General features: G+C 36.8%; 2 protein-coding genes across 3 annotated transcripts in view; one reads left to right on the top strand and one right to left on the bottom strand.

Annotated features, from left to right (window-relative positions):
- The first annotated feature begins 1,751 nt into the window (after nucleotides 1-1,751).
- On the top strand, nucleotides 1,752-24,107 carry vangl1 (VANGL planar cell polarity protein 1). 2 transcript variants are annotated; one of them, XM_046845682.1, is made up of 9 exons: nucleotides 1,752-1,877; nucleotides 8,263-8,444; nucleotides 9,879-10,011; nucleotides 16,847-17,281; nucleotides 18,112-18,287; nucleotides 19,090-19,223; nucleotides 21,677-21,812; nucleotides 21,952-22,186; nucleotides 22,478-24,107. In XM_046845682.1, exons 2-9 carry the CDS (start codon nucleotides 8,383-8,385, stop codon nucleotides 22,736-22,738), a joined length of 1,572 nt encoding a protein of 523 aa, XP_046701638.1. In that variant the 5' UTR covers nucleotides 1,752-1,877; nucleotides 8,263-8,382; the 3' UTR covers nucleotides 22,739-24,107. The 2 variants fall into 2 exon arrangements, with proteins under 2 accessions (XP_046701638.1, XP_046701637.1); XM_046845681.1 differs by lacking the exon at nucleotides 1,752-1,877 and adding an exon at nucleotides 2,397-2,631.
- Nucleotides 24,108-24,637: 530 nt separating this feature from the next.
- casq2 (calsequestrin 2) overlaps nucleotides 24,638-25,190 on the bottom strand; it is a 5,845-nt gene continuing 5,292 nt past the window's right edge. The window contains exon 12 of the mRNA XM_046845683.1: nucleotides 24,638-25,017. Within this exon, the coding sequence (XP_046701639.1) occupies nucleotides 24,832-25,017 (186 nt within the window). The 3' untranslated portion in view covers nucleotides 24,638-24,831. The remainder of the gene's footprint in view (nucleotides 25,018-25,190) is intronic.

Below are 25,190 nucleotides of genomic sequence, written 5' to 3'. Positions count from 1 at the left end.
CATGTTATTAACCTAATAAAGCATTATCTTTTATACAAATTATTTAGTGCTTTTGATTGTGTTCACACTGCTGTCATTATTACAGCTGAAAAAGAATAATTATTATAGTAAAACACTTAATCGAGCAAAATAGCACAGCTAGAGATGACAAAAGCTTTTAAGCAGTAATAAAGTAAATTTCATTTACAGCATATGCCCCTATGCAAAGCAACTTACAATTATCAATTTTTACAACTGAGCAAATGAGGATGAAGCGCTTTGCTTCAGATACCAGCAATAACAGCTTGGTGGTGCTTGGATTTAAACTTACAGCCTTCTGATCTGAAGTCCAACATCAAAAACACTGAGCTTCAGTACCACTTCATTAAACGACGAGGTGGTCACTGAATGAATTTAAAATGGATTTTAAATAGTAAATTTATTTTGGGATGTTATTTAAATCAACAAGGAGCATAAAACACATTGGATACATATATACACTGATTTTGACTTGTATTGAATGACTGCTGATTTATTCAGCATTTATTCTGGGCAGGGTTTTGTTGGGTCTTGAGTTTAATCGAGGAAGGCAAGCAGAATAAGATACTATCATGCACACATTCACTTACATTTAGGGTACATACTGTAACTGGACGTTATGTAAACTGACACGCACACACACACACACACACACACACACACACACACACACACACACACACACTGATTAATGTTTGTTAACAAACATTGATTATTATTTTACTATATTCTATTCAGTTATAGGCAGTAACTAAGATTGCGGGTTGATAGTTATAAAGTAATGCATGTGCAGGTTAAACCAGGAGGAAACTTTTGTTGTGTTAAACAATGGATATCGTTGCCACTCCCTCTGGAATCACCATGCTTGCAATTTTTCAATTTAACAGATTCATTCAAGGCATAGCCCTGTCAGTACACTGGTCTCCACCCTAATAACCTATAAGAGAGAGAGAGAGAGAGAGAGAGAGAGAGAGAGAGAGAGAGAGAGAGAGAGAGAGAGAGACAGACAGACAGACAGACAGACAGAGAAAAAATAGTCTTTACTCTTAAATAAATGATATGACCATAATATGTATCTTTTCCCTTGGAGAAGGTACATAGTGGACAATTTGTAAAGCTTTAAATTGTGGAAATAAAATTAAGCTTTAAAGATACGTGTCTGTGCGTATGTGTGTGTGAGCTTCCATAAGGTCTAATGATGTACCCTAATCCATTTAAAACATATATTATTAAAGTATATTTATATTTCCATGTCAGAGACACATAGCAAAGATACAAAATGGTGCTTACAGTATGTTAGTTCCAGCTCAGTGACAAAGGAAAGGCACAGTTTAACAACACTAGAATGTGAAGATTAACAGCTACGCAAATATCATTGTAACAACTCAGCAAAAACGTACATTTTAGACTTGTATTTCCTAGTTTTCAGATTACAATCACTTTACATCTGTCCTCTAACAACCCAAATGCCCTAAACAGCTAATGATCAAGCCCTTAACCAGTCAGGACAAGTGTGCTAGACACAGACATGTAGAAGTTAAAGGGGAGAGCAGAGGTCACTCCTGGCCTATGCCTTCAGGCACGAGCTTCTGTCTTCAGAATGATGAAGCAGTGTGTAAAGCATGCCTAACTGCAGCAACACAGCCCCCGACTGCAAAATGAGACTAGCAAGAGACATTCATTTCTGTAAGTGCTGTTATTCCTCCCTCTAGCGGGAGGTAAAGGTATTACACCGCCCATCTGCTCAGAAAGAGGAATGTGCGCTGATTTTGGTCTGGTTCATGTGTGTGTCTGTGTATATACGCTCTAAACCTTTTTGTGTTTATTTGTATTAGTGGGGATGATCTCAAAGCCAGAAGGTAAGTCTATATAGATATTTATGTATCTATGGCATTTTATTCACTGTATTTGTGTCCTATGTTGGTTAGGAAGGTTTAGACTGTGATCACCTTGGGCATGAACAGGATGCATATTGCATATAAATATAGTGTTATTATAGGCGAATACTTTCATCTATTGGTGCGCATATAGGCCATGATATCTCACCGAATATATCTATTGGAGGTTGTGATATAGACTATAGACATGTGCATGTAGGCTATGGCTTGGTAATGAAATTTGCATTTGGCAATGGAGGTGATTTTCACGGCGTCGGAACGTGGATCGTGGCCCGGTTTGGTGCATATCTAATAGTTATGTTAAAGCAGCGCGTTGTTTAAGGTGTCATGCATTACAAAATGCTTTTTCTACTATTTTGGGTTGGTTTCTTTTTTAATTTTATTTCTTTTTTAATCCCCCCAGCGGGTTTAAGCGCGAGCTGTTCGGGTGTTCTTCTCCGGCGCGCGCTGCATCCGCTGTTTATTTCCCACACCAGACATTCTAATGATTATTGTGCACAAGAACAATGCTTTCACGGCAGGGAATGAATTTGGGATCTGGGGTGGTGCTCTCTGCGTCTTAGACACAAAAAAAGGAGATAGTCAAGGCACAAGGACAGAGAGCAGAGGGATTCATTCATCACCACATTTTTTTGCTGTGTCTCCTCTTCTGCCCAGCAGATGTTCAGTTCTGCTCAGACAGCAAGAGAAGCACCCCAAAGGCGAGGAGGTGCAGGTAAAATGCAATGTACAGTAGAGGCTCTTTAGCTTTTGTGTGTGAGTGTGTGCGAAGCATTTACACCTATAACATGGGGTAAATACTTCCTTTGTAAGGATCACAGATCTTTTTAAAAGACACATTTATTTGGGCAAACTCTGTAAAAAAAGAAAGAAAAAGAAGAAAAGAAAAGAGTGTTACACATGTGCATGCTCTTCAGACCTAGGTATTTTATCTGCATCGGAAAGAAATGGACCATGCACTTCAAAGGTTGATGAGCTGTAATTTTCCATCAAGACACATGTGCTAATTTTGCCTGCAAGCAGAAAAAGAAAGAGATTGATGCAAGTCATTATCCAGTCATTCATGGTCTTAGGGGGTTAACAATCTCTGCCATCATGAATTCTGCAATCAGGCTGGTGCAAGTTCACCTTCAAATCTTGTGGCAAGATGCTTTGGGTACAACTATATATTTGAAACTGTATCTGGGTAGAAATCTGTTTTAGTGCTGGCTAAAAAAACATAAATTGAAAATGATTTTATCCTTGTGATTAAAGGAAGTCTGGGAATGATGCTAGATAGAAGCCAAGGCTATATTCAATAAGACAGTGGTTCTATATCTCTGGCGGATTTTATTAATTTGTTTTCCCTAAGAATGTATACATTCATATAGTACACATATATATGCATACAAATAACAGTGTCTGTCTGTGTCCTTGTGCCCGCCTAGTCTCAGTAAATTGCCTGTAGTGAGCACTTAAACCTTGGGCTTCTCCATTATTTGCAGATATCATGATGGTAGCATAGAAGGATCTGTTAAAGAGGACTGAAGTATGCGCCTGTATACTCAGACAACTGATGCATCCTTAATGTGAGCTGAAGTTTAGGCTTGGACACCCACATTAGTGCACAATTTATCATTCTACCCCAGTTTTACATGCTTAATTAAACTCATTAGCTCATTATCACTGGCCTCAGGCAGAAATTGCTGTTTTAGAAGCAGGATAACACAACTTAGGACTGTGCTTCTCAAGGACTTCTGTCTTTTGCTTTATTTACTTACATATGTATACAGATGATGCATGCAGGACAAACGCAAATTCTTTTCAAACTATTTTTACAGTAGTATCACATTTTCGGGCATACGGATGGGACTGGGAATACAGCAGAATACCACATATGACACAACTGACCCAAATACCTTTCCCCAGGGAGTGAGCATTACCCTGATCTCAGAACAGTCACGTCCTGCTGTGCTCCACAGTTTACTCCATTTTTTTTTTATTTTAATGTTTCTGCAGTAGTATTCCCTCAGTCATCTGAGAGCAGCCTCTAGTATTTTGGAGGAAATCCAACAGGATGTGTAATAAATATTGGCTGAAATGGTACCTGGTAAACCAAAAGATCACGTGGATACAAAGTGCACCACAATGCAATTATTTATTTGTTGTTTTTTGAATGCTTCAGAGAGCCTTATCTCACTTATATAGGGCAGCCCAAGTCATAAATTCATTGACTATTCTACCGGGAATGTCAACATTCTAATAAGTTTGTATGTTGTACTTCCCAAATCTTTGCACAGTTGTTCAGCTGAGAAGCAGCTACTGATGTATTTGCATTTAAAAACAAGGCAAGCTAATTGTGTGCGTTAGCCAAGACTGAAAAATATATATTTATATATAATATTTATAGGCGGACTTTATGTAGCTATTCAGCATTTATGCATGCTTAATAATGTCTTGGGTGAAAAGAAGGCAGAACAGTTCAGCCATGAGATGCAGTGTTTTAATTTTTCAAATAAAGTCTGAATGGTGCAACCATTTTCACATAATGAAATGTTCAAACTTTTGCTAGAGTCAGAATTATATAACTTTTTTTATACTACAAAAAGTGTCCTAAATGACTTTTGTCACTGTTTCCACACCTCCCTATGTTGCTCTAATCTGAAAAGATTGTCTAGCATCTGTTCAAGCTCATGAATATGCCTAGTAAAAATAGTTGCTACCTGCAACCAGACCACATCCTCTGTTTGCTCGAGTAACAAGGGTCTGTTACATTTAATCAGACGTATTTAATGAAAAGGTTTTCTTTGGAAAAGCCAGTATAGAGTAGTTTTCTTTTCTGTAGTTGGACCAGTGCAGGAATCAATCACAACCAAAACACTGACGATGAAGTCAACAGGTTAATGAAGCTACTTGTTCATTGTGCAGTTGTGAATCTCAAATAGATTCGCAGTCTGCTTGTCCAAGGCTAGAGTTTTCATCCATTCCCTGAATTTTAAAGCAAACGCTTTACATAAGTCACTTATTCATAACTAAATAATATATAAATGGCAAATTCTATCATTATATTTGGCTAACTTGCTCACATCAGTAGTCAACCCCACAAACTCCCAGCTTCTGTCGGTCAAAGAACATGAATAATTGATATCTGTTATGCCCTGGTACTTTCACACATCCTGCCATAACACCAATTTTTTTCTTGCTCCTTAAAAGGCCAGAACGCTCCTGCATAACAAGTTACTAAGAACCAAAAACATTTGCCATTTTTTGCACACAGGCTGAAAACATATAACTGCTAGCAATTAGAAGATTGTTTAAATGATCATTTGTCACTACATTAATGGAGTGGCAGATTGATCACATCAAAACCACATTGTATTTTGCCAAACCATCACTGAAGCATGGATGCTTAGTCGGTGGCCTGGCTTAAACGATTTGTGTTCTAACATAACAATACATCAGGCTATAATACAATATTAAAATATAATACAACTGCTGTGAAATTGCAAAATACTGTAAATAGGCACCAGTTATAGCTAACAGGTTTATTCTTTTATAAAATTTTTAATTAAATTAATTGATTAAAGTGTTAAGCATAATTCATGTGATCTACCACAAGCAAGAGATTTTTGTTACCGGTGTACTGACTCACATTATAATATAATATAATAGTAGCGATTTTTTACTACAGGCTTCCTTATTTTAATGTCGGGAACACTTGCCCATATTCAAATAAAAACAAATTCAGACAATTGTTAAAATATAAAATGCAATAGTTGCATGTAGTGCATGAAAATAGTACAGCTGGTCTCAAGGTACAGTAGGAGCCATAAATTATAAGCAATTCAATTGCAATTCAATTCATTTTTATTTGTATAGCGCTTTTAACAATGGGCATTCTCTCAAAGCAGATTTATATAGATAATGTGGTTATAAAGAATGAATACGATTGTTCTTTACAATAAAGTAGCAAACCAGGTTTTCAAGCAATAAAGCAAAACAAAATTTTTTCACCACAACAGATAATCAGAATGAGCTGATGAAAGGCAACCCTAAGATTATTATGCTATCATAGCTCTATGAGGAAACATCTGAAATATACAACAAATTGTGAGCACCCTATTTATTCTCCTCTTGAGTTTTTTTTATATGTAAGACTGATTTTAAATTATTTCAGTGTGTACTTAGAGAGACAGCAAAAGATTCAAACCTTAGAAAACTTTTGCACTATTTCAGTGATTACTGGTTTACTATTATAATAAAGTCTTTTCACATGCTTTTAGATAAAAGTTTAGAAAAAAAGTGGTCATAATTTTCCATTTGCAGGACATTAGGAGCTAATTTGTTCAAGCAATGCTTGTAGTTTTGTCTTCATTTGTCTCCAGTCTAGAAAGTATGGCATTTAAAGACTTGATAAACAATATATTCAGATTTTCCAGATTTTTTGGATTTGTTGATCTCACTTCTCATAACAGACATTGAAGAGTTTTTCTTTATCTGCAATAGACATATAATTTCTTTATCTGAACATACATACCAATTTCTAATGCTTGAAAACGTTCTTTGTGTGTGTGTGTGTGTGTGTGTGTGTGTGTTGACTCCCTTGGTGTAATGACTGAATGAAGTCAGAGTTTTGAAAGCTAAATGTCATTGCCTGCAGGCTCTCTTCTCTTGCTCCAATTCCCAGTATGCTCTGCTGTAATGGACTCATTATTACAATACCGTAAATCAGTCAGCATGGTCTCCTTAGCTTGTCAAATCACGGTTATAAACACAATGTCCAGTTTCAATTTTATTTTGTCCTTTTCTGGTTTTACAATGGGCCCGTTGGGCATTTCATAATAAATAAAAGGAAAGGGATGTCTGTGTAAATTGTTGGGCTTCAAAAACAGACATGAGAACAACGACAAAAAAAACCTGTCCCGTATTTTTTGTTTCTAAACTAGATTTTTTTAGGAAAATGTAAGTTTTCCCTTCTAAATGTATTCCAGCAGAAAACTGTTTTATATTGAGAAAGCTGTTTTAGTCATCATTTGTTACAATGTAAAGTGCAATGCAGGATTGCCCAGCCCATCCCTATTGCTTTAAAGTGCTACCCCTCACTCTCTCCCTCCCTCTTTCATACAGGAATCAGCAGTGGTGTATCCTTTTGATAATGAGACATCTGGACTGGGCATCTGCTGTTGCTCAGTGTATCTGTTGCTTTTTTTTCGGTGATTAACAATGCCCATGTGGCTCATATCCCAGGACTTTACACATTCTTGGGTGCCATTAGCCATGAGTTTATGGAGATTTTTGGTAGCAGCTAAGCTTTCCTATGAAGAGGACACACATGAATAGGTGAATCGGGCACAAATATTTCCACTGGGATCACATCATGTACACATAAAATGCCCAAGATGACAAGTATCTGTTCAGATTTTTTATTCGATGATAGAAAAGGAGAAAAATCTGAACGACTACTTGTCATCTTGTGCATTTTGTTTGTAGGGTTTTGAGTGTACGTGATGTAATCCCAATGGAATTATTTGTGCCCGATTCACTCAAGCATGAGGTAACTCCAGAGGAATTGTGTGTCTGTGTTTGTGTGTGTGTGTGTGTGTGTGTGTGTGTGTGTGTGTGTGTACGCACAAGTGTATCTCCCTGCTCAGATTTCCCATTTATTTGGCAGCGACTGTAGTACTGCAGAGGCTATCAGTAGGGGATGAAGGAGTATGAATAGGAAAGTGTCTGTGTGTGGGGGTGTTTAGGGAGAAAATGTAATTTGGATAATGACTCAAGGTTAGATGAGCTAGTAAGCAACACAAATATTTTAAAATCTATATGGCATTGACATTGAGGTAAACTGAAATTGTCTTGGTTACCCTTGGCTGTGTACCGTTTGTGAACAGTATCAATGTGAAAATATGCACAGTTCGACTAATTGTGTCGACTGGGTTCAGAGTGCTGTGGAATGGAGGAAGTGGCAGGGCTGAGATAAGAATAGCAAATAGCTAAGCTCGATCTGCAGAGGAAAGTCATGCTGTTTTCTCTATATTGGTTTGATTTTTTTACTGTTTTGTTTCGAGGTTTGGTGCCATGACCTGGTACATGGGCGATATGGCTGGGGGTGGGTAATTAGGGTATGTTAAGCAGCAATCACTTAGCAGAAAATCAAATCTTTTTTTAACATCACCCAGTAGTCCCACTCACTCCAAATGTACAATAGTTTAGTAGTGCAATGTATCCTTCTAAAACGTGTTGACAAAGAAGGAGTACAAACAAATACAGTAGATTCAGAAAAAGAGCTTGACTATTCCATTTTTCTCTCTCCCTCCCTCTCCTCTCTCTCTCTCTCTCTCTCTCTCTCTCGCTCTCTCTCTCTCAGGTTGACAGCAAATTGGTACAGCCATTACTCGGTGCCTGCTTCCAGACCTTTTGCCTTTACATTTCTATAGCCCACCCACAAAAAGCCCTGGACCAATAATAGAAAAGACACAAAATCATCATGGACACAGACTCTGTCCACTCTGGCCACTCTCAGCACTCACGGGGGTCAAATAGACACAGGTAACTAATCACTTAAGAATTTGTTTTAAAATATTATATATTTTTTTAATTTTTTCTAACAATGGTTATTTCTTTATCCTTTTATGTAGCTTAAAAAATCTGATGAGTCTTAGCATTTATTTCTAAATGTTGTTAAGCCAACAATAAATGTCATAAAACATCATAAAGGTTACATAGATCTGAATATTAGGGCTTGTTTTAGCTCCAGGAAATACATTGCTCAGCTTACATCAAGCTTTTGATGTAAAATGGATAAATAAAGATCTTGCATTATTCTAACATTTAACCTCTAGTCCTACTGTAGTAACTTGGTATAACATGCTTAATATTAAGTGCTTAAATTATAAGATGGAAATGAGTTTTAACAGAGAGGAGCCCAGTGCATATGAGTGCATGTGTTTAAGCTAGTTTAACCCACTTTTTTTTATTGAAGCCAGAGTTGTGTATGACATGAGATGCCCTGACAGTTAAACTTAAGGTTGTTAAAAAGATCCAAAATCACATTGTGTCCCATCATGTTTTAATTTGAATTTTGAATAATAGTTCAAGGTCACAATCCTGTAAATTATCATCATGTACATGTTCAAAATGCAGAAGTCAACCTATGCCAATGTTTTGTTTATTTGTTATCTGTTTTAATTTAGACCAGGCAAGATTACAGCAAGGATCATTTACAGCTGCAACTGACCCTTTAAGGCATTCTTTTCAGTAGTTTGCTTTGAAGCATGTTATTAATACCTCCCCTGAACTGTTTAGTAACTACACTGAAACTAATAAAAAAGCTATGAAGTGAAGAGAGTGAGAAATGTAATTTAGGTTTGAAAGTGTTTGACAAATTCTCAGCACAGGCGCTTTTACAAATGGATTATAAATATGGGTAGGATTTGTCAGATCAAAATAATGCAGTTTTCAGACAGATTAACAACAATAAAAATAAGTACTTTGTATTGTTTGCAAAAGCTTTAAATTTATCTCTTCCATCTCTCTGTGTGCCTGATGACTTACTACTCCAATTATCCAAACAGAGCTACTAAGCCACAGGAGGGACAGGCAAAATTATATCAGTGTGCTTGTTTTAACTGCTTCACCAAAAACTGTGTCACAGGAACAGACACTGCTCCATTTATTGGCAAGATAGAAAGCTGTTTTGCTGCTTTTTTCATGAGCTTGGCTGAATTTTGGCAAACATGAGAAAACAGATTGCACTTTTTATTTTGCTTTCTTAATCATCTATAATACTTTGGAAAATTGTGAAAGTCCTGAGAGATCACTATAAAAATGTGTTGAAGAATTTAATCCTTAATCATCTCCTATTAAAAGCAGAGGGAGATCATGATCAAAATGGAGATAAAGCAATGGACTATACTATGTGTATATTCAGTGATGGGTAACAGTATTTGTCTGAATCTTGACCATATGTGTTGTGCAATGCAGTGATCGCAGTAAAGACCGACACAAACCACGAAGTCATGATGACAGCAATCGCTCCGACAAAAACATCACCATCAGCAGCCTGTCTGCACAGACAGGAGTGACAGAACAGACCCCGGCTAGCACAGAGCCTCAGGTGAGTCCACTTGTCTCATGTCTATAAGACGTTGTGACAAACATGTAACATGTTTTATAGTATGGCATACAAATGGAACAACAACAACTTACTTTGGCCTGAGAGAGAGAAAGAGAGAGAGAGAGAAAGAGAGAGAGAGAATAGCACCCAGATGAAGAGGTCAACAATTGAAATACTAAATACTCAGAGAATAATTATCATGTAATATGATCAACATGAATTTATTTAATTAGTGTTTCTCTCACGTGATCATAAAAATGTCAGTTTTAAAGGCTAGAAGCCGAATCACTACTGCTGAGGGAGATTGAAGGAAATCTTTTTGTTCCTTTGTTAGGCTTCTTTGAGACAAAGAGACAGAGTAAGAGAGAAAGAGCGATGCTCTCGGCGTTACACACCACTCTGACCTAGTTGTTTCTCACAATGGGTGAAGCCACACAGCCACAGTTTTTACAAGTCTTGTTTGTTTGAAATCATTTTGTGTATGTGTGTAATGCTAGATATATAAAAAATTCCCATGCTACATGTACAATGCAGCAATAAGCATGATATCAACTCTAAAGTAAAAAAAATAAGGAAAATAAATGAGAAAAATGAGAAAAAAAAGCAGAAAAGAAAAAGTATAAGAATATATACATATATATATATATATATATATATATATATATATATATATATATATATATATATATATATATGTATATATTCTTATACTTTTTCTTTTTCTGCTTTTTTTTCTCATTAATCTACACTCAGTACCCCATAATGACAGAGTCAAAACAGGCTTCTAGACAATTCTGTAATTTTTTTTTTATAAAAATAAACTGAAATATCACGTGTACATAAGTATTTAAATCCTTTGAAACAACATTTAAAATTTTTTTTTCTCTTGATCATTGCTGAAATATTTCTACACCTTGACTGGCATCTACCTGTGAAATAGTTGGTTGATTGGACATGAATCAGAAAGGCAAAAACCTTTTTTATAGAAAGCCTCACAGTTTACAATGTGCATCAAATTTTGACAGCAGAACTATAGGAATAAGACATGGGTTTTGATTAACAGGTGTTTGGAAACGTGAAGAAAGGGAATTATATTCCTTAATAATATATTAAATGTCTGGTGTTTGGACCTTACTGCTTTAGTGTCTCATGTGTTCCCTGGCAGTGCTAGAGGGCTAATGATAATCCGTGACTGGTTGTCATGCTAGCTTGAAGATCTATTCTTCCCTGTGTAATGCAGCCTTGTTGACTCACGCGTTCTTTATGATAAGTGTCAGAGAGTGATGGTGTGTAAAATTCTCTTGACTTTGAAGAAACTAGAGACAGGCAGAGGAATTCCTTCAAGCTCTGTGCAAATTCTTTCTTAGCTACCATGTTTACACATGCAGATATTTGTAAATTATGCATGTACTGAATGGAATACCTTTAGGACAGTTTTATAGTAGAGGTCCAGGGAACTCTTCAGGTGTAAAATGTTTACTACTGTAGGAAGCATTAAGTTTGTTGAGAAAGACTGCAATCGTGTTTTAAATGTTTATAAATGTATAGGTTCCAAATCATTTATTAATATGAACAAAAACACATCATAAACAAAATATATATGAACAAAAACATAAAAAATAGACATACTATTCAAATATAACATGATTTTATCTACTTGATTGAATTTTTTTGTTTGTTTTGACTGTTGTGGCTGAAAATGGTTGAGGATTCTCTGTTAAAATCTCTGTATCTCTGTACAGTATGTGCATTAGCTCACACACTCCTAAGGCATGCAAAGCTGTATACTGAGAATGATTCTAAGGTGGAAGATGAGCTGCCTATTACTTGAGTCTGAACACACACACACACACACACACACACACACACACACACACACACACACACACATTCCTGGTGCTGATCCTGTTGCATGCTGACAGTAGGCACACATTCTCCGTTTTTTTTTTTTCCACTTTCTTCCAGCTGTCCAAAATTATGCCTTTGTGTAGACTGACTATTGTCTTAGGTGTAAATGTGTGTGCGTTTTTGTGTGTTCACACGTGTAAATGAATGGATGAATCAATAAACAACATAATACAACCCCAATTTCAAAGAAGTTTGGACGCAATGATTTTCAAATCTCACAAACCCATATTCTTTTTACAATAGAACATAGAAAACATATCAAATGTTTAAACTAAGGAAATCTACCATTTTAAGGAAAAAACGAAAATCTGAAAAAAGTCATTGTTATTAAAATTCATTCTGCAACTAATTAGGTTGCTTGACAACAGGTCAGATGATTGGTTATAAACAGTGTACAGTGCATCCAGAAAGTAATCATAGCTTTTTACTTTTTCCACATTTTGTTATATTACAGCCTTATTCCAAAATGGATTAAATTCATGATTTTCCTCAAAAATCTACAAACAATAGCCCATAATGACAACGTGAAAGAGATGTGTTTAAAATCTTTGCAAATTTGTTTAAATAAATTAATAAAAAATCACATGTACATTATTATTCACAGCCTTTAAACAATACTTTGTTTAAAGGCTGCTTCAACCTTCTGCTACAAGCTTGGCACAATAATATTTGGGCAGTTTCTCCCATTATTGTTTGCAGAACGTCTTAATCTCCATCAGGTTGAATGTGGATCACAGACATTTCTAAAGGAAAATCACAGAGTTGTCCCGTAGCCACTCCTTTGTTATGTTGGCTGTGTGGGTATTGTTGTTGTCCTGTTGGACCTCAGACTGGGGCAACGGTCTGAGGTCCAGATCGCTCTTGAGCAGGTTTTCATCAAGGATGTAATTGGTACATTGCTGCATTTATCTTTTCCTTGATCTTGACTAGTCTCCCAGTTCCTACTGATGAAAAACATCCCCACAGCATGATGATGCCACCACCATGTTTCACTGTAGGGATTGTATTGGCCAGGTGATGAGTGGTACCTGATTTCCTCCACACATGACAATTGGCATTTAGGCCAAAGAGTTTAATCATTGTTTCTTATGGTCTGAGAGTTCTTCAGGTGCCTTTTGGCAAACTCCAGGCGGGCTGTTATGTGCTTTTTACCGGACCATACAGACTCTACATACTCTACCATACAGGCCTGATTGGTGGAGTGATGCAGAGATGGTTGTTTTTCTGGAAGGTTCTCCTCTCTCCACAGAGAAATGCTGAAGATCAAGAACCATCGTTCATCACCTCCCTTCTCCCCCGATTGCTCAGTTTTGCTCCAGAGTCCTGGTGGTTCCAAACTTCCTCCATTTACAGATTATGGAGGCCACTGTGCTCATTGGGACCTTCAATGCTGCAGAAACTTTTTTGTTCCCTTCCCCAGATCTGTGCCTCGATACAATCCTGTCTCTGAGGCATACAGACAATTCCTTGAACTTCAAAGCTTGGTTTGTGCTCTGACATGCACTGTTAACTGTGGGACCTTATATAGACAGGTGTGTGCTTTTGCAAACGATGAGATTAACTGAATCTACCACAGGTGGACTCCAATCAAGTTGTAAAAACATCTCATGGATGATCAGTGGAAACAGGATGCATCTGAGCTCAATTTTGCACATTTTTTTCTTTTCTTTTTTTCCAATAAATTTGCAAAGATTTAAAAAAAACTTCTTTCACGTTGCCATTATGGGGTATTGTTTGTAGAATTTTTAGAAAAATAATGAATTTAATCCATTTTGGGGAAAAAAGGCTATAACATAAAATGTGGAAAAAGTAAAGCACTGTGAATACTTTCCAGATGCACTGTTTCTTAGAGAGGCAGAGGCTCTCAGAAGTAAAGATTAACAGAGAAAATTTTACACAGTGTCCCATCTGTTTTGGAATCAAGGTTGCAGTCACTTCAGATTTAGTTAAAGTCAAGAGACTCATTTACATCTTCAGTGTATCCCTGGTTGAAAGAGTCGATTTGGAGCATGAAGGGAGTTTGATGGATTGAGCCTCTCAGATGCATCTGTAAATATTTACACTGGTGTCTGTCATAAAGAGTAAGGTGCGTATAGGTGATTACTTTGACTCAGTGAACAGCTTTAAACACTGCCTCTTCAGACAAATGTGCATGTGCATGTGCCATTAACTACCTTTGCAGCATGTTTGATTGCCTAGTTGTTGATGTCTGTAATTAGACACTCAAGTTTTTTGTTGGCATGCTTAAAATTTGTAGCATGCATATATGTTGTTTTACATTTAATTCTAACATTGTCTCTGGGACTTTCCATTGATAATCCTAACTGGATAACTTTCAAAGTGCCCCTGCCTCGCCTTACAAATTTTTACTATACATAATTTTAAGTATACTACAGTTGGTTTAATTAAACATATAGCACGCTGAAAGCACATAAAAATGCTCTTTGCACTTGCTTCATACTGACATATGTAAATAAACTTTGGTATTGGATATTGAGTATAATCTGGCAAATCCTTCCAAGATACTTTTAGTGCATCACTCATACAGTTTTCATATGAGAGAGAAAAGAGAGAGAGAGAGAGAGAGAGAGAGAGAGAGAAATAATTGAAAGTATCAGACATGCAGTATTAGTGCAAAGCCTTTTTTTCTCTACAAAACACTAAATACATCAGGAAATGAAAGTTGACATTCTTATATCTTTTGTTTTTATTTCTGAAACCAAATCTCAAACCCAAATGTCTTTAGTGTAGAGGTGTAACGTTACACATATTCGTACCAAAATTTTTATATACAGGGCTTTTGTTATTATAATGATTAAACTTGAAAACATACACAACAATGCCCGGGTTATATCTTTATAACTCTGGCATTGTTGTGACTAGAGTTAAAAAAAATAAGTTTTGTTTTGCGCATGCATGCATGAATTATTAGTAGCGGCAAACCCTAGCGATATGGATTCTTTAGCGTTTTATGTCCATCTTCAAGAATTTCTCTTAAAACAGAAAATCCTAACAATTCTCAAACACTCACTCACACACACACATGCACACACACACACACACACACATACACACACACACACACACACTTCACATCTGTTTTACCCATATGTAATCTAACAAATGTAACTATTTAATTAAATTTTTCCATTTATTTAATGTTATTTAATTTGTGTCAATTAAATTGATTACTTAATTGAATCAATTTAATAAAATGTTTTGGATTTATTTGATGTATTCTATTTTATTTATTATATATTGGCATTTATATGTGCTGTATATACTGTATATGTGTTACATGTTTATAGACACACATTATTATGACAGCTATACTGTAGATCATAAACTTTCTATTGCTTTATGATGTGTGTGAGACATAGTTATTGCCTTACAACAGCTTATATTGCCAGCTTGTAGTAGGTATCCTGCCCAAAATGAATGCCTAGTCACACAGTATTATTGTGGAAAGAATGAGAGGAAGAGGGATGGAGGGGTGGAAAGAGGAGAGGTTCAGGACATTCGCACACTTGTTTATCACTCGATCTCTTCCTGCTGTTCTCTGGCACTGTTGGAGCTCGCAGTTTGTCACTGTTAACCAGGAGGAAACGAGTGTCTCTCAGTCAAACAGGACACACGCACAGAAACACACACCAAGCCAGACACACACACACCCACACACAGACACAAACACACACACGGGTGTACATGCCTACACATCTCATTCTTTCTTTCTCATTTGATTCTCAATTTTTGTGCAATAATCAGACTGATAATGACTCTATTTTGCTCACCAGATTTTTTGCTATAAAGTAATTATAAATAGACGTGTTTCAATGATGTTGGGGAACAGCACATTAGTGGGTGTGATTTTCCATATCTGCTGAACCGGTGGGATTTTTTAACCTAATTTGCCCAGAAATGCTTTTAGGCTCAATCTTAAAAGCCTCTTCCCATTGCTAACAACCAGTTTTGTAGATAGTCATTACTTATGACCCCCTTCTTCAACCAGAATAGGAAATTATCTATTATCAGCCAATCATCTGGCTGCAGCAACATGCATAAAATTCTGCAGATGAAAGTCAAGGGCAAACTTTAATGTTAATTAAAGTTTGGTGGTATTTCTTTCTTGATTCTGTCAGATTCTTGTAATCATTTTTTTATGTATTGATTAAGTATTTTCCTGAATTTGATCATTTAGAAACCTGGCAGAGATCTCTTTTTTGTGGATCATGGTGCATAGAGAGACTCATCTTTTTTATTAAAAACTCAATTATTTACTTAACTCAACTAATTACATGTACTGAAAGAAGCGAGTTCAGTACATGTGAGAGTTTTTAGTGTTTAGGCAACAAACAATGAAATAGAATTCATTAACAGTTCATTGATGCACAGACAGCTCATTGTATTCTTTTTTTAGTAGTGTACATTGAGGGAGACCATGCCTCAGGTTGTGATCTGTGCACTTGATGACACTTTGGCTTTTTAAGCATTTTGTTTTTAATGATTAATGGATTGAAATGATTATAGGCTAAAATATGGGCATCATCCAGACTTTTAATGAGGTCAGGTCTGGACTTTACCTCTCATTCATAGCTGCTTATTTTTTCTGCCGGTTTCACTGTAATTCTTAAATAATTGATTGTTTATGAATGATTTGCTTAAAGACCAATAAGTAAATAAAAAGGTGATGCAACGTCTCACAATTTGTCTCAGCTATTTATATTGCAACAAAAATATATATATAAATATATATATTTGTATTAAATCATAGATTTCATAGATTTGATATGCCATTGCTAAAGAAATGGATTTCTAATAAAAAATATTTTTTAATTTTTAACAGAAAAAGCATAACAATAAAGATTAATTGATTTGAAATAACAGTTTTTTTATTCAAAAACATGGTCTCTCTCCTCCCTTATGCCAGGATGATAACTGGGCCGAGACCACCACCGCGGTAACCGGTACCTCAGACCACAGTCTCTCTCAGGAGGAGCTGGCCAGTTTTGGGAAGGAGACAGTAGGTAGCGTGCATAAACAGAGCTTTGTGCGTTTGCTGCCCTTGGCCCTGACACTGCTCCTTGGACTGGTGGTCCTTATCACACCGTTAGCCTTTGTGGTGTTGCCACAGCTGCTGTGGACTGAGCGTGTGCAGTCATGTGGGACAGCCTGTGAGGGCCTCTTCCTTTCATTGGCCTTTAAACTGCTGATTCTAATGCTGGCTGGCTGGGCCCTGTTCCTGCGTCCACCACGGTCCACCCTGCCTCGTCTGGCTGTTTACAGAGCACTGCTCGCTGTACTTACCCTGCTGCTCCTGCTCTCCTACTGGCTCTTCTATGGTGTGCGCATCCTGGACACACAGGTGTGTATTCGTAATTAGTATATAAAAATTGTGTAATGCATTTGAATTAAAAGTATACTATAAATACTGAAATGATTATCATGATGAGCTTGAAGAACATTACGAATATGGCACAATGAGTTAACACCAACAGTTTTTAGAGTAGGGACACAGCACAAATACATGTAATTGTAGTTGATGGTGCTTTTAAAACTCGTACAACCTCTCAGGACCTCCATACAAACATTGCTTAGTGTTCTGTTCACTGTAAATACTGAGTAATTCTTAATAGTTAATGAATAATCTGTTAAGATATATATCTGAATACAAGCTGATTTGTTAATTAAATCACGGTTGCAAGTGATTATGAAGAAAACATGATGCAAAATTAGTATTGTGAAGCAAAAGAAAAATCCTATAACAGCATGTCCCAGAGTTTTCTGTTCCTCTTATACTACAGCATTAAGTTCCTGTTAGCTGTTATGCTATGCCAGATATAAACGCTTCACAGATATAAACACAGATATAACAAGTAGTTACATAATCAAATGTCCTAAAGACTTAAAAAATAAATGTACTGACTGTTATTAAAGGCTTACACTTTATCTAAAAACATGTTCAATAAATTTTAAACTTTAAAATCTTTATAATAAAAAATGTATTTGAACTAGTGCATTAAAATAAGTCTGAGGTAGTTATCATTTGTTCTGAGGTTGATGAAATACTTGTGTGTCTATGTGCCAGGAAAGTTCACTAGAAAGCAGCGTGCAATGAACAAAACAAGAATTGGCAAAAAGTGTGTTAATTTGTATTTTTGCTGTTGGTGTGTGTGTGTATGTCTGTGGGGACAGGATAAAAATGATCAGGGTATAGTGCAGTTTGCCGTATCGCTGGTCGACACTCTGCTGTTTACACATTACCTGGCTGTGGTGCTATTGGAGGTGCGGCAGCTGCAGCCATGCTTTTCTCTGTGTGTCACACGCTCGACCGATGGAGAGACACGGCACTACAACCTGGGCCAGCTCAGGTAACACACACTGTGGTTTTTGGCTGTCATTGAATCTGTTATACTGTATATATATCCATTATATATCATCACTAATGCTCTATGTGGTTTTCCTGATTCAGCCATAATTAATTTATTTAATTCAGGCCAATGTTGCACACATTAATCATGCAGTTATCTTAACCTCTCTCTCTCTCTCTCTCTCTCTCTCTCTCTCTCTCTCTCTCTCTCTTTCTCTCTCCCGTTCCCCCTTCCACTGCCTCTGGAACTTCTTTGTTCTTCCTGTTTTCAATTATTTGAATTTTTTATTCCATTCTCCATTCACTTTGAGTATCACTCACAAAGCCTGTCTGTTTATTCACCAACCTTCTTTAAGATTCAGACATTCCAGCACTGTTACTGCATTCTCATGTGTGAGATTTAGAGAAATCATTGTAGACTTGTACACTGGCCAGGCGCAGCATTTTACTTCATTACTGTACTTCCGTGTTCAAGTATCTGTACTTTATCTAAGAATTTTCATTTAGCTAAACTCTTAGTTTACTACAATTTAATGTGAAATATCGTACTTTATATACACACATAGATACATAAATTGTGTTAAGAACCTGTCAAAACAACACAAGGTAAACCCATGTTACTGGTGTAAGGTTTTTCTCACTGTCACTTGCCTGTCAACCTAATTACATTCCAAAAGCAAGTAATTATTTACTTATACTGAAGTAATATTAAAGCAGGGGAATTTTTTTTTTTTTTCATCCACCAGTGCCAATGACAATATATTTAGTCTAATTAAATTCATTATTCTTTTTTCTGTGTGTAGTATTCAGAGGGCAGCTCTGGTGGTCCTGGAGCACTACTATAAGGATTTCTCAGTACACAACGCCGCGCTGCTAACTGCTGCTAAAACCCGGACAGCCAAACACCTGGCTGCCCTAAAGGTCTACAATGTGGATGGTGGGTTCTGTACACCATGCTTTCTTCATGCCATTGCATTGTTCATGGTTTGGGCTCAAGTCTAAGTTCACAGTAAGAAGATGGCGATTCAGCTGCAAAAATCTTAGAGATCTCTAGATACACAGACTGTATTTAACATGTTTTTCCAGGACATGTGTGGTGTCATATGTGACAGACTATGTGGATGCACTGTGTTAATAAGAAGGAAAATATGTTCATTTTCGAGTAGAATTACAAGAGAAACACACATTCTTTTCATTTCTGTGGTTTAAAAGATAACTGAATATTATGATTATTATTATTATCTAGTCTGTTACTTGATATTGTAACAGTGTGTGTGTGTGTGTGTGTGTGTGTGTGTGTGTGTGTGTGTGTGTTTCTCTCCCTGTCCTCTACAACATTTAAAGATAATCCCAAAGGCTTTCTTTTAGACTGTAAGATAAAACCATGGAATGCACTGAGTGCCCATGATGTGTGTGTGTGTGTGTGTGTGTGTGTGTGTGTGTGTGTGTGTGTGTGTGCCTGTTTTCTTCTGCCCTGAAGGCATTTTCACCCCTCAGGAGTTCATCCAACATTTACTTCAGTTACAATAGCACATATTCATTCAGAGCATATTAATTAGTGGTTGTTTCTATTGAACAGCTTATATTTTGTCATCTACCTGCCGAAACCTGATTAAAAACAATCCTCTGGCCCTAGTACACACTCAGAATTTACACGTTTAATCCTACATCAAAAAGATACTGAGCTGGAATTTGGCTACTACACAAGGCATATTTAGCCACTCTGTGCCTGGATCTACCCTCTAAGAGAAAGTACACAAGTACACACAATCTTGTGGAATTTATTATAACAGTGTGTGCATAATTGTACGTTAATTTTGTAAATACACTACCAGTCAAAATGTTCAGTTTGAATCGATTTCTTACAATTTTCTATTTTATTGATTCCATAAAATATGTTGTTAGAGAACAAAATTAGATTTCTGCACCTATAAAAAAGAGTTGTCTAATTAAGCTTTGCATGGACTTCTTGCATTTTCAGTCCCAGATAAGCAACAAGCACCAAGCTAAGCACTTGTTTGCTGTTTCTCCTAAATAAAATCTACTTTACTTTCATTTCTTTAAAAAAAAAATCCGTTTTTATGTCGTGATTGCGCTTATGGTGTAAGATCAGTGTATTTAGTTAGAGTTCTTGGTTCTAAACACTGTGCTCACATTGTATTCAGGCACGGTGCTGCCCTCATGTGGTCATCTAAATCAGTTCTGAGCCAGATAGAATATTCTTTATTTAACAGTGAAGATGCCAATTTATTTTGCATAACTGGCTCAAGCATTAATCTCCAGAGATGAACAACAAAACCAGAAGTGAAATAGTGCATCTTTTTTAGTCATATTAAACCTCTCTTAGATCAGAGAAGCTCTGTTATTTCCGCAAGTTGTTGCTATCTACATATTTAAAGCTGTATATCATAATGAAGGTAGGGCACTTAGGTGCTTTTAACGCAGCTGTGTAAAAGGAAAATTTATAACTGTATTCTGCAGTAGAGTTGTCCATTTTAATTAGGGAATTTTATATTATTTTATGATGTTTATCAGATTTTGTTTATTGGCATTGAGTAAAAGATAGGAGGTGGAGCTGGAGGTAGCAGAGCTGAAGATGTTGAGGTTTTCGTTGGAGTGACAAGGATGGACATGATTAGAAATGAGTTTATTAGAGGGACAGTGCATGTAGGACGTTTTGGAGACAAGGTGAGGGAGGCGTGATTAAGATGGTTTGGACATGTGCAGAGGAGGGACATGGGGTATATCGGTAGGAGAATGCTGAGTATGGAGCCACCAGGAAGAAGGAAAAGAGGAAGACCAAGGAGGAGGTTTGTGGATGTGGTGGGGGAAGACATGCAGGTGGTTGGGTTGAAAGAGGCAGATGTAGAGGACAGAGGGGTATGGAGACGGATGATCTGCTGTGGCGAGCCATAACAGGAGCAGCCGAAAGAAGAAAAAGTTTATCAGATTTAGGCTTTTTAACCAGAGCATTCTGATTCACAGGTGTTGATTAATTATCTATAAGCCCAGATAGTATTTAAAAAAAAAAAGTTTTATTGATGCACTCATTAATAGTGTTTATATGTCGATATTGTTTAACTACAAGATATCTTTCTTGAATATATAAAAAAATAAGAACAGGCAACTTTCTATGGTATAAATCAGACATTTTATGATGTGCTGTCATAGAAAAAATACAAACTCTTTTACTGATAGCAGCATGATGTCAAAAATCCCATCGTTTTATCCCATCCCATCCTCCCATCTTCCTAAAACAGTGAAACATGTTTTCCTCCGTAGAGAGAAATATAGCTGTCCAAGTTATTATACAGTGTCCAGGTCTGGATTTTTTCATGGGTGTAAATTTCAAGCTCTAAAATTCCATCATGCTGTTCTTCATCCTGTCAGGTCCTGGCAGTGACGGTGCAGCGAGTCAGTCTCGAGCCAAGATAAATGCTGCGGCCAGGCACAAAGACACCAGCCACACTGAGCTTTACTATGAAGAGGCTGATTATGAGAGAAGAGTGCGCAAACGCAAAGCGCGGTAAGAGAAGAGTTCAGAACTGTCTGTGATAGTTTGATTTTTATACCCTCACTGTTTCCATCTCACTGGCTGTTTCAGCTGTGGGTTTCACTTAACTGCAGAAACAATAGCAGGATTAATATTTGTTTATGTTCTCAAGGCTGGTGGTGGCAGTAGAGGAGGCGTTTACACACGTGCGTCGGTTGCAGGAAGAGGAAAAAAAGAAGCCGCCAGGAGACATGATGGAGGCACGTGAGGCAGCGCAGGCCATTTTTCCCTCTATGGCACGTGCGCTACAGAAATATCTGCGCACAACTCGTCAGCAGCACTGCCACAGCATGGACAGCATCCAGAGCCATCTCGCGTTCTGTATTACCAACAACATGAGTCCAAAGGTATACACACATTCAAACACAAACACACACACACACTATAGAAGATTCATTGCAAGGACAATTTTTGGTGTTCATGAATGCAATATTTATTATGAAGACTAATTTCAAGGTAATATTTCTGCATTTATAAAAATGCTTACTTCAGAATATGAATGCAGTTCTTATTTCTATGGCTACTGTGTTTGCTTTCAAGTTAGTGTGCAAATGAAAAAGTATTTTGTCTATTGTGATGCTTAGGTGTGTCTTTTTTGTAGTCTCCTGTTTGTGCTCAGAGCTATGTTCTGTCAACAGGCATTTCTAGAGAGCTACCTGACACCTAGTCCCACTCTGCAGTACAACAGTGAGTGCTGGCGAGCTCTGCAGTGGACGCTGGTCAGCGAGGCGTCTGTCACCAGCCCACTGCGTCATGGAACCGAGTTCCAGCTCAAAAACAGCCACTTCTGTCTGGTGGTCAGCAGCAAGGCCATCCCTCAGCTCAGAATCAGTGAGGAGTACGTTCACCCAAAATCACACAAGTTCGTGCTACAAGTGCAGTCCGAGACCTCCGTCTGACCCTCCGCTGTGTCCATCGCTTTTTATATACACAAAAAACTCAGAAACCGTGTTTCTGTTCTTGCTTTTTCTTTAGAAATCACGTTTCTCATATTGGACATATTTTGATACGCAGCAGTGTCTTTTTTTTTTAAATGAAAAGTATTTATGTACAGGACAGATACTTGTATTTGCAAGTGGGAGAGTGTGTATTATGTGTGTAGGTATGTGTGCTGTGCAGTGTTCAAGAAATAAAAAGCTGCTGTTTATTAATGGAGTGAGCAAGCTGAACTGTAATACCAGAACTGTGATCATTAGGAAGTGTTGTCTTGTCATGTAACTTGCCTGCCAATTAAACTAAATATATACGAAGGAAGGAGGACAGAGAAACATTACCCAAAGTTAAATGAACGTTTTAAACACATTTCTGAAGTAATGGATGGCATTTGGCAGACACCCTTATCCAGAGCGACTTATGTTTGTCTCATTCATACTCAAACTGAGTAGCGGAATGGTTAGGGGCCTTGGTCAGGGGCCCAGGAGTGAGAGATAAGTGAGGCTGGGATTCAAACTCATGACCTTCTGATCAAAAATTGAATGTCTCAACCACTAAGCTACCACTCTCCAGTAACTCTCCAGTTTTTGATGTAGAAGATGAGACAGTGTTATCTAAGTGCACAAAAATTGTTCTAGTGCACAAATTTCTCATTCTCAATTTAATAGTTGTGGTAAAAACACAAACTATATAGGACACACAAGCCCAGGAATGCTGCCTATACCTTTTTTTGATAAACCATATAAATTCAGAGGGCTTAACACCTTTTCACCAGGTTCATTAATGCAGCAAAAAAAAACTACCTATAACTTTTTTACAGCCCATAAAAACTCTTTTATACATGTATTTATAGGACTTTACATTTGTTTTGTTGCCTGTGTCCTCTGTGTGTGACGATATATGATGAATCCCTGTCAACTTGACCTGTTTGTGGTTACCTATTAGTCGAGTTTGACAGCCATCACCTTCTTCTGCCAATTTCTATAACGACAAGAAACTTTTTAAAATCACAGTCATCCAGTGTATTTTATATTGTTTACATTAATATTTTTTTTTGTGTACATACTTTATGTCTGTGTGAATCTTATTTATGAGTATACGTACAAACATCTAATGTATCTTAGCATGTAAATATTCACCTAACGGTATTCATATTTTTCCTGCTATTGTAGGCCTTTTCCTTGTTGTTTTCTTCTGAGATCATGAAGTTTAGCTCCTTCCAGATCTTACCTTTTTTTTTTGTCTTTTTTTCATATACATTTGCTCTTAAAAAAATAACTTCCTCGTTTCTAATAAAACTTTGTCTTCATGAGACAATAATCAGATTTCCTGTTACACTGTGTAGTTTTGAGTTTATTGTAGTCAGGTTCTTATTCTTATACACTCACTGAGCACTTAATTAAGGACATTATACTAATTTTGGGTCTAGTGAGTTTCACTTTGCTCTCAAAGCAGTTTCAGTTCTTTGTTTAGAAAGGCAAATAAATTGATAGATGGGTTGATGATTGAATGAACAGTTAAATGAAGAACTACAGAGGCACAAAGGGATTTTTAGGAATGGAAAGTGGGTATGTTTTGGAGTTTCATTATAGACCATATCCATAATATAACAGACAGGTAAATAAGAATATGTAGAAGCTTTAAAATTGCTCCAGGACAATACAATACCAATACCAGTGGTCAATACAAAAAATACCTGTCAATTCTATACTGAATTTTAAGATTAGATAAGATTTTAATTGTATGTAAAATATTTTCAGCTCTAAAAGAACCCTGAAGTATGATGTTTAATTTAGAATATTTTTATTTCATTCTCTGAGCAGGTTAGGTTTCTGTATTTATGACAAATAAAAAAATGCTGCCAGTAGTTTTACACTGAGCTCTGTTTATTAATGAGAGTGTAAACTTTGACGTTCATTGAGATGCACAAAATGTGCAGAAAGATTATGGTATTAAGGTGCTCATACAAGGATCCAGATGTCCCTGAGCAAACAAAAGCCGATTAAAAAACATTTAAAAGCCGTTTTAGTTTTGGTTCCATAGAATTCAAGTTCATAAGTTACTCATCGTCGTCATCATCTTCGTCATCGTCGTCGTCATCATCATCATCATCATCATCATCATCATCATCATCATCATCTTCAGTGTTGACCTTTCCAGAAAGCACATCCTTTATCCAGTCCTCCAGTTCCTCAGCAGAGGGCAAATCCTCATCATCCTCTATTTTCATCCAAACACTGTCCGCCTAACAATGGATCGCAGAGGTCAAAGGTCACAACCATGTAAAAAAAAATCTAATGTGTCTTAATTCTTTAAGGTAAATAAGGTTGTAAGGCAAACCTTGAGAATTAATATTTTATTCTGATTAGTTTGATTTTCAGCACAATTTTTCCTTCACTCAATTACATTTAAATGGCT

This window comes from Silurus meridionalis, chromosome 3 (assembly GCF_014805685.1).
Source record: "Silurus meridionalis isolate SWU-2019-XX chromosome 3, ASM1480568v1, whole genome shotgun sequence".
Classification (NCBI taxonomy): domain Eukaryota; kingdom Metazoa; phylum Chordata; class Actinopteri; order Siluriformes; family Siluridae; genus Silurus; species Silurus meridionalis.
This window is presented reverse-complemented; position numbering and strand designations above follow the sequence as displayed.

Bases quoted from the DNA above. Each gene is read 5' to 3' on its own strand.
- vangl1 (XM_046845682.1), top strand. From the start codon at position 8,383: ATGGACACAGACTCTGTCCACTCTGGCCACTCTCAGCACTCACGGGGG. The intron at 10,012-16,846 runs GTGAGTCCACTT...CCCTTATGCCAG, and splicing joins CGGCTAGCACAGAGCCTCAG to GATGATAACTGGGCCGAGAC. The intron at 19,224-21,676 runs GTGGGTTCTGTA...TCATCCTGTCAG, and splicing joins AAAGGTCTACAATGTGGATG to GTCCTGGCAGTGACGGTGCA.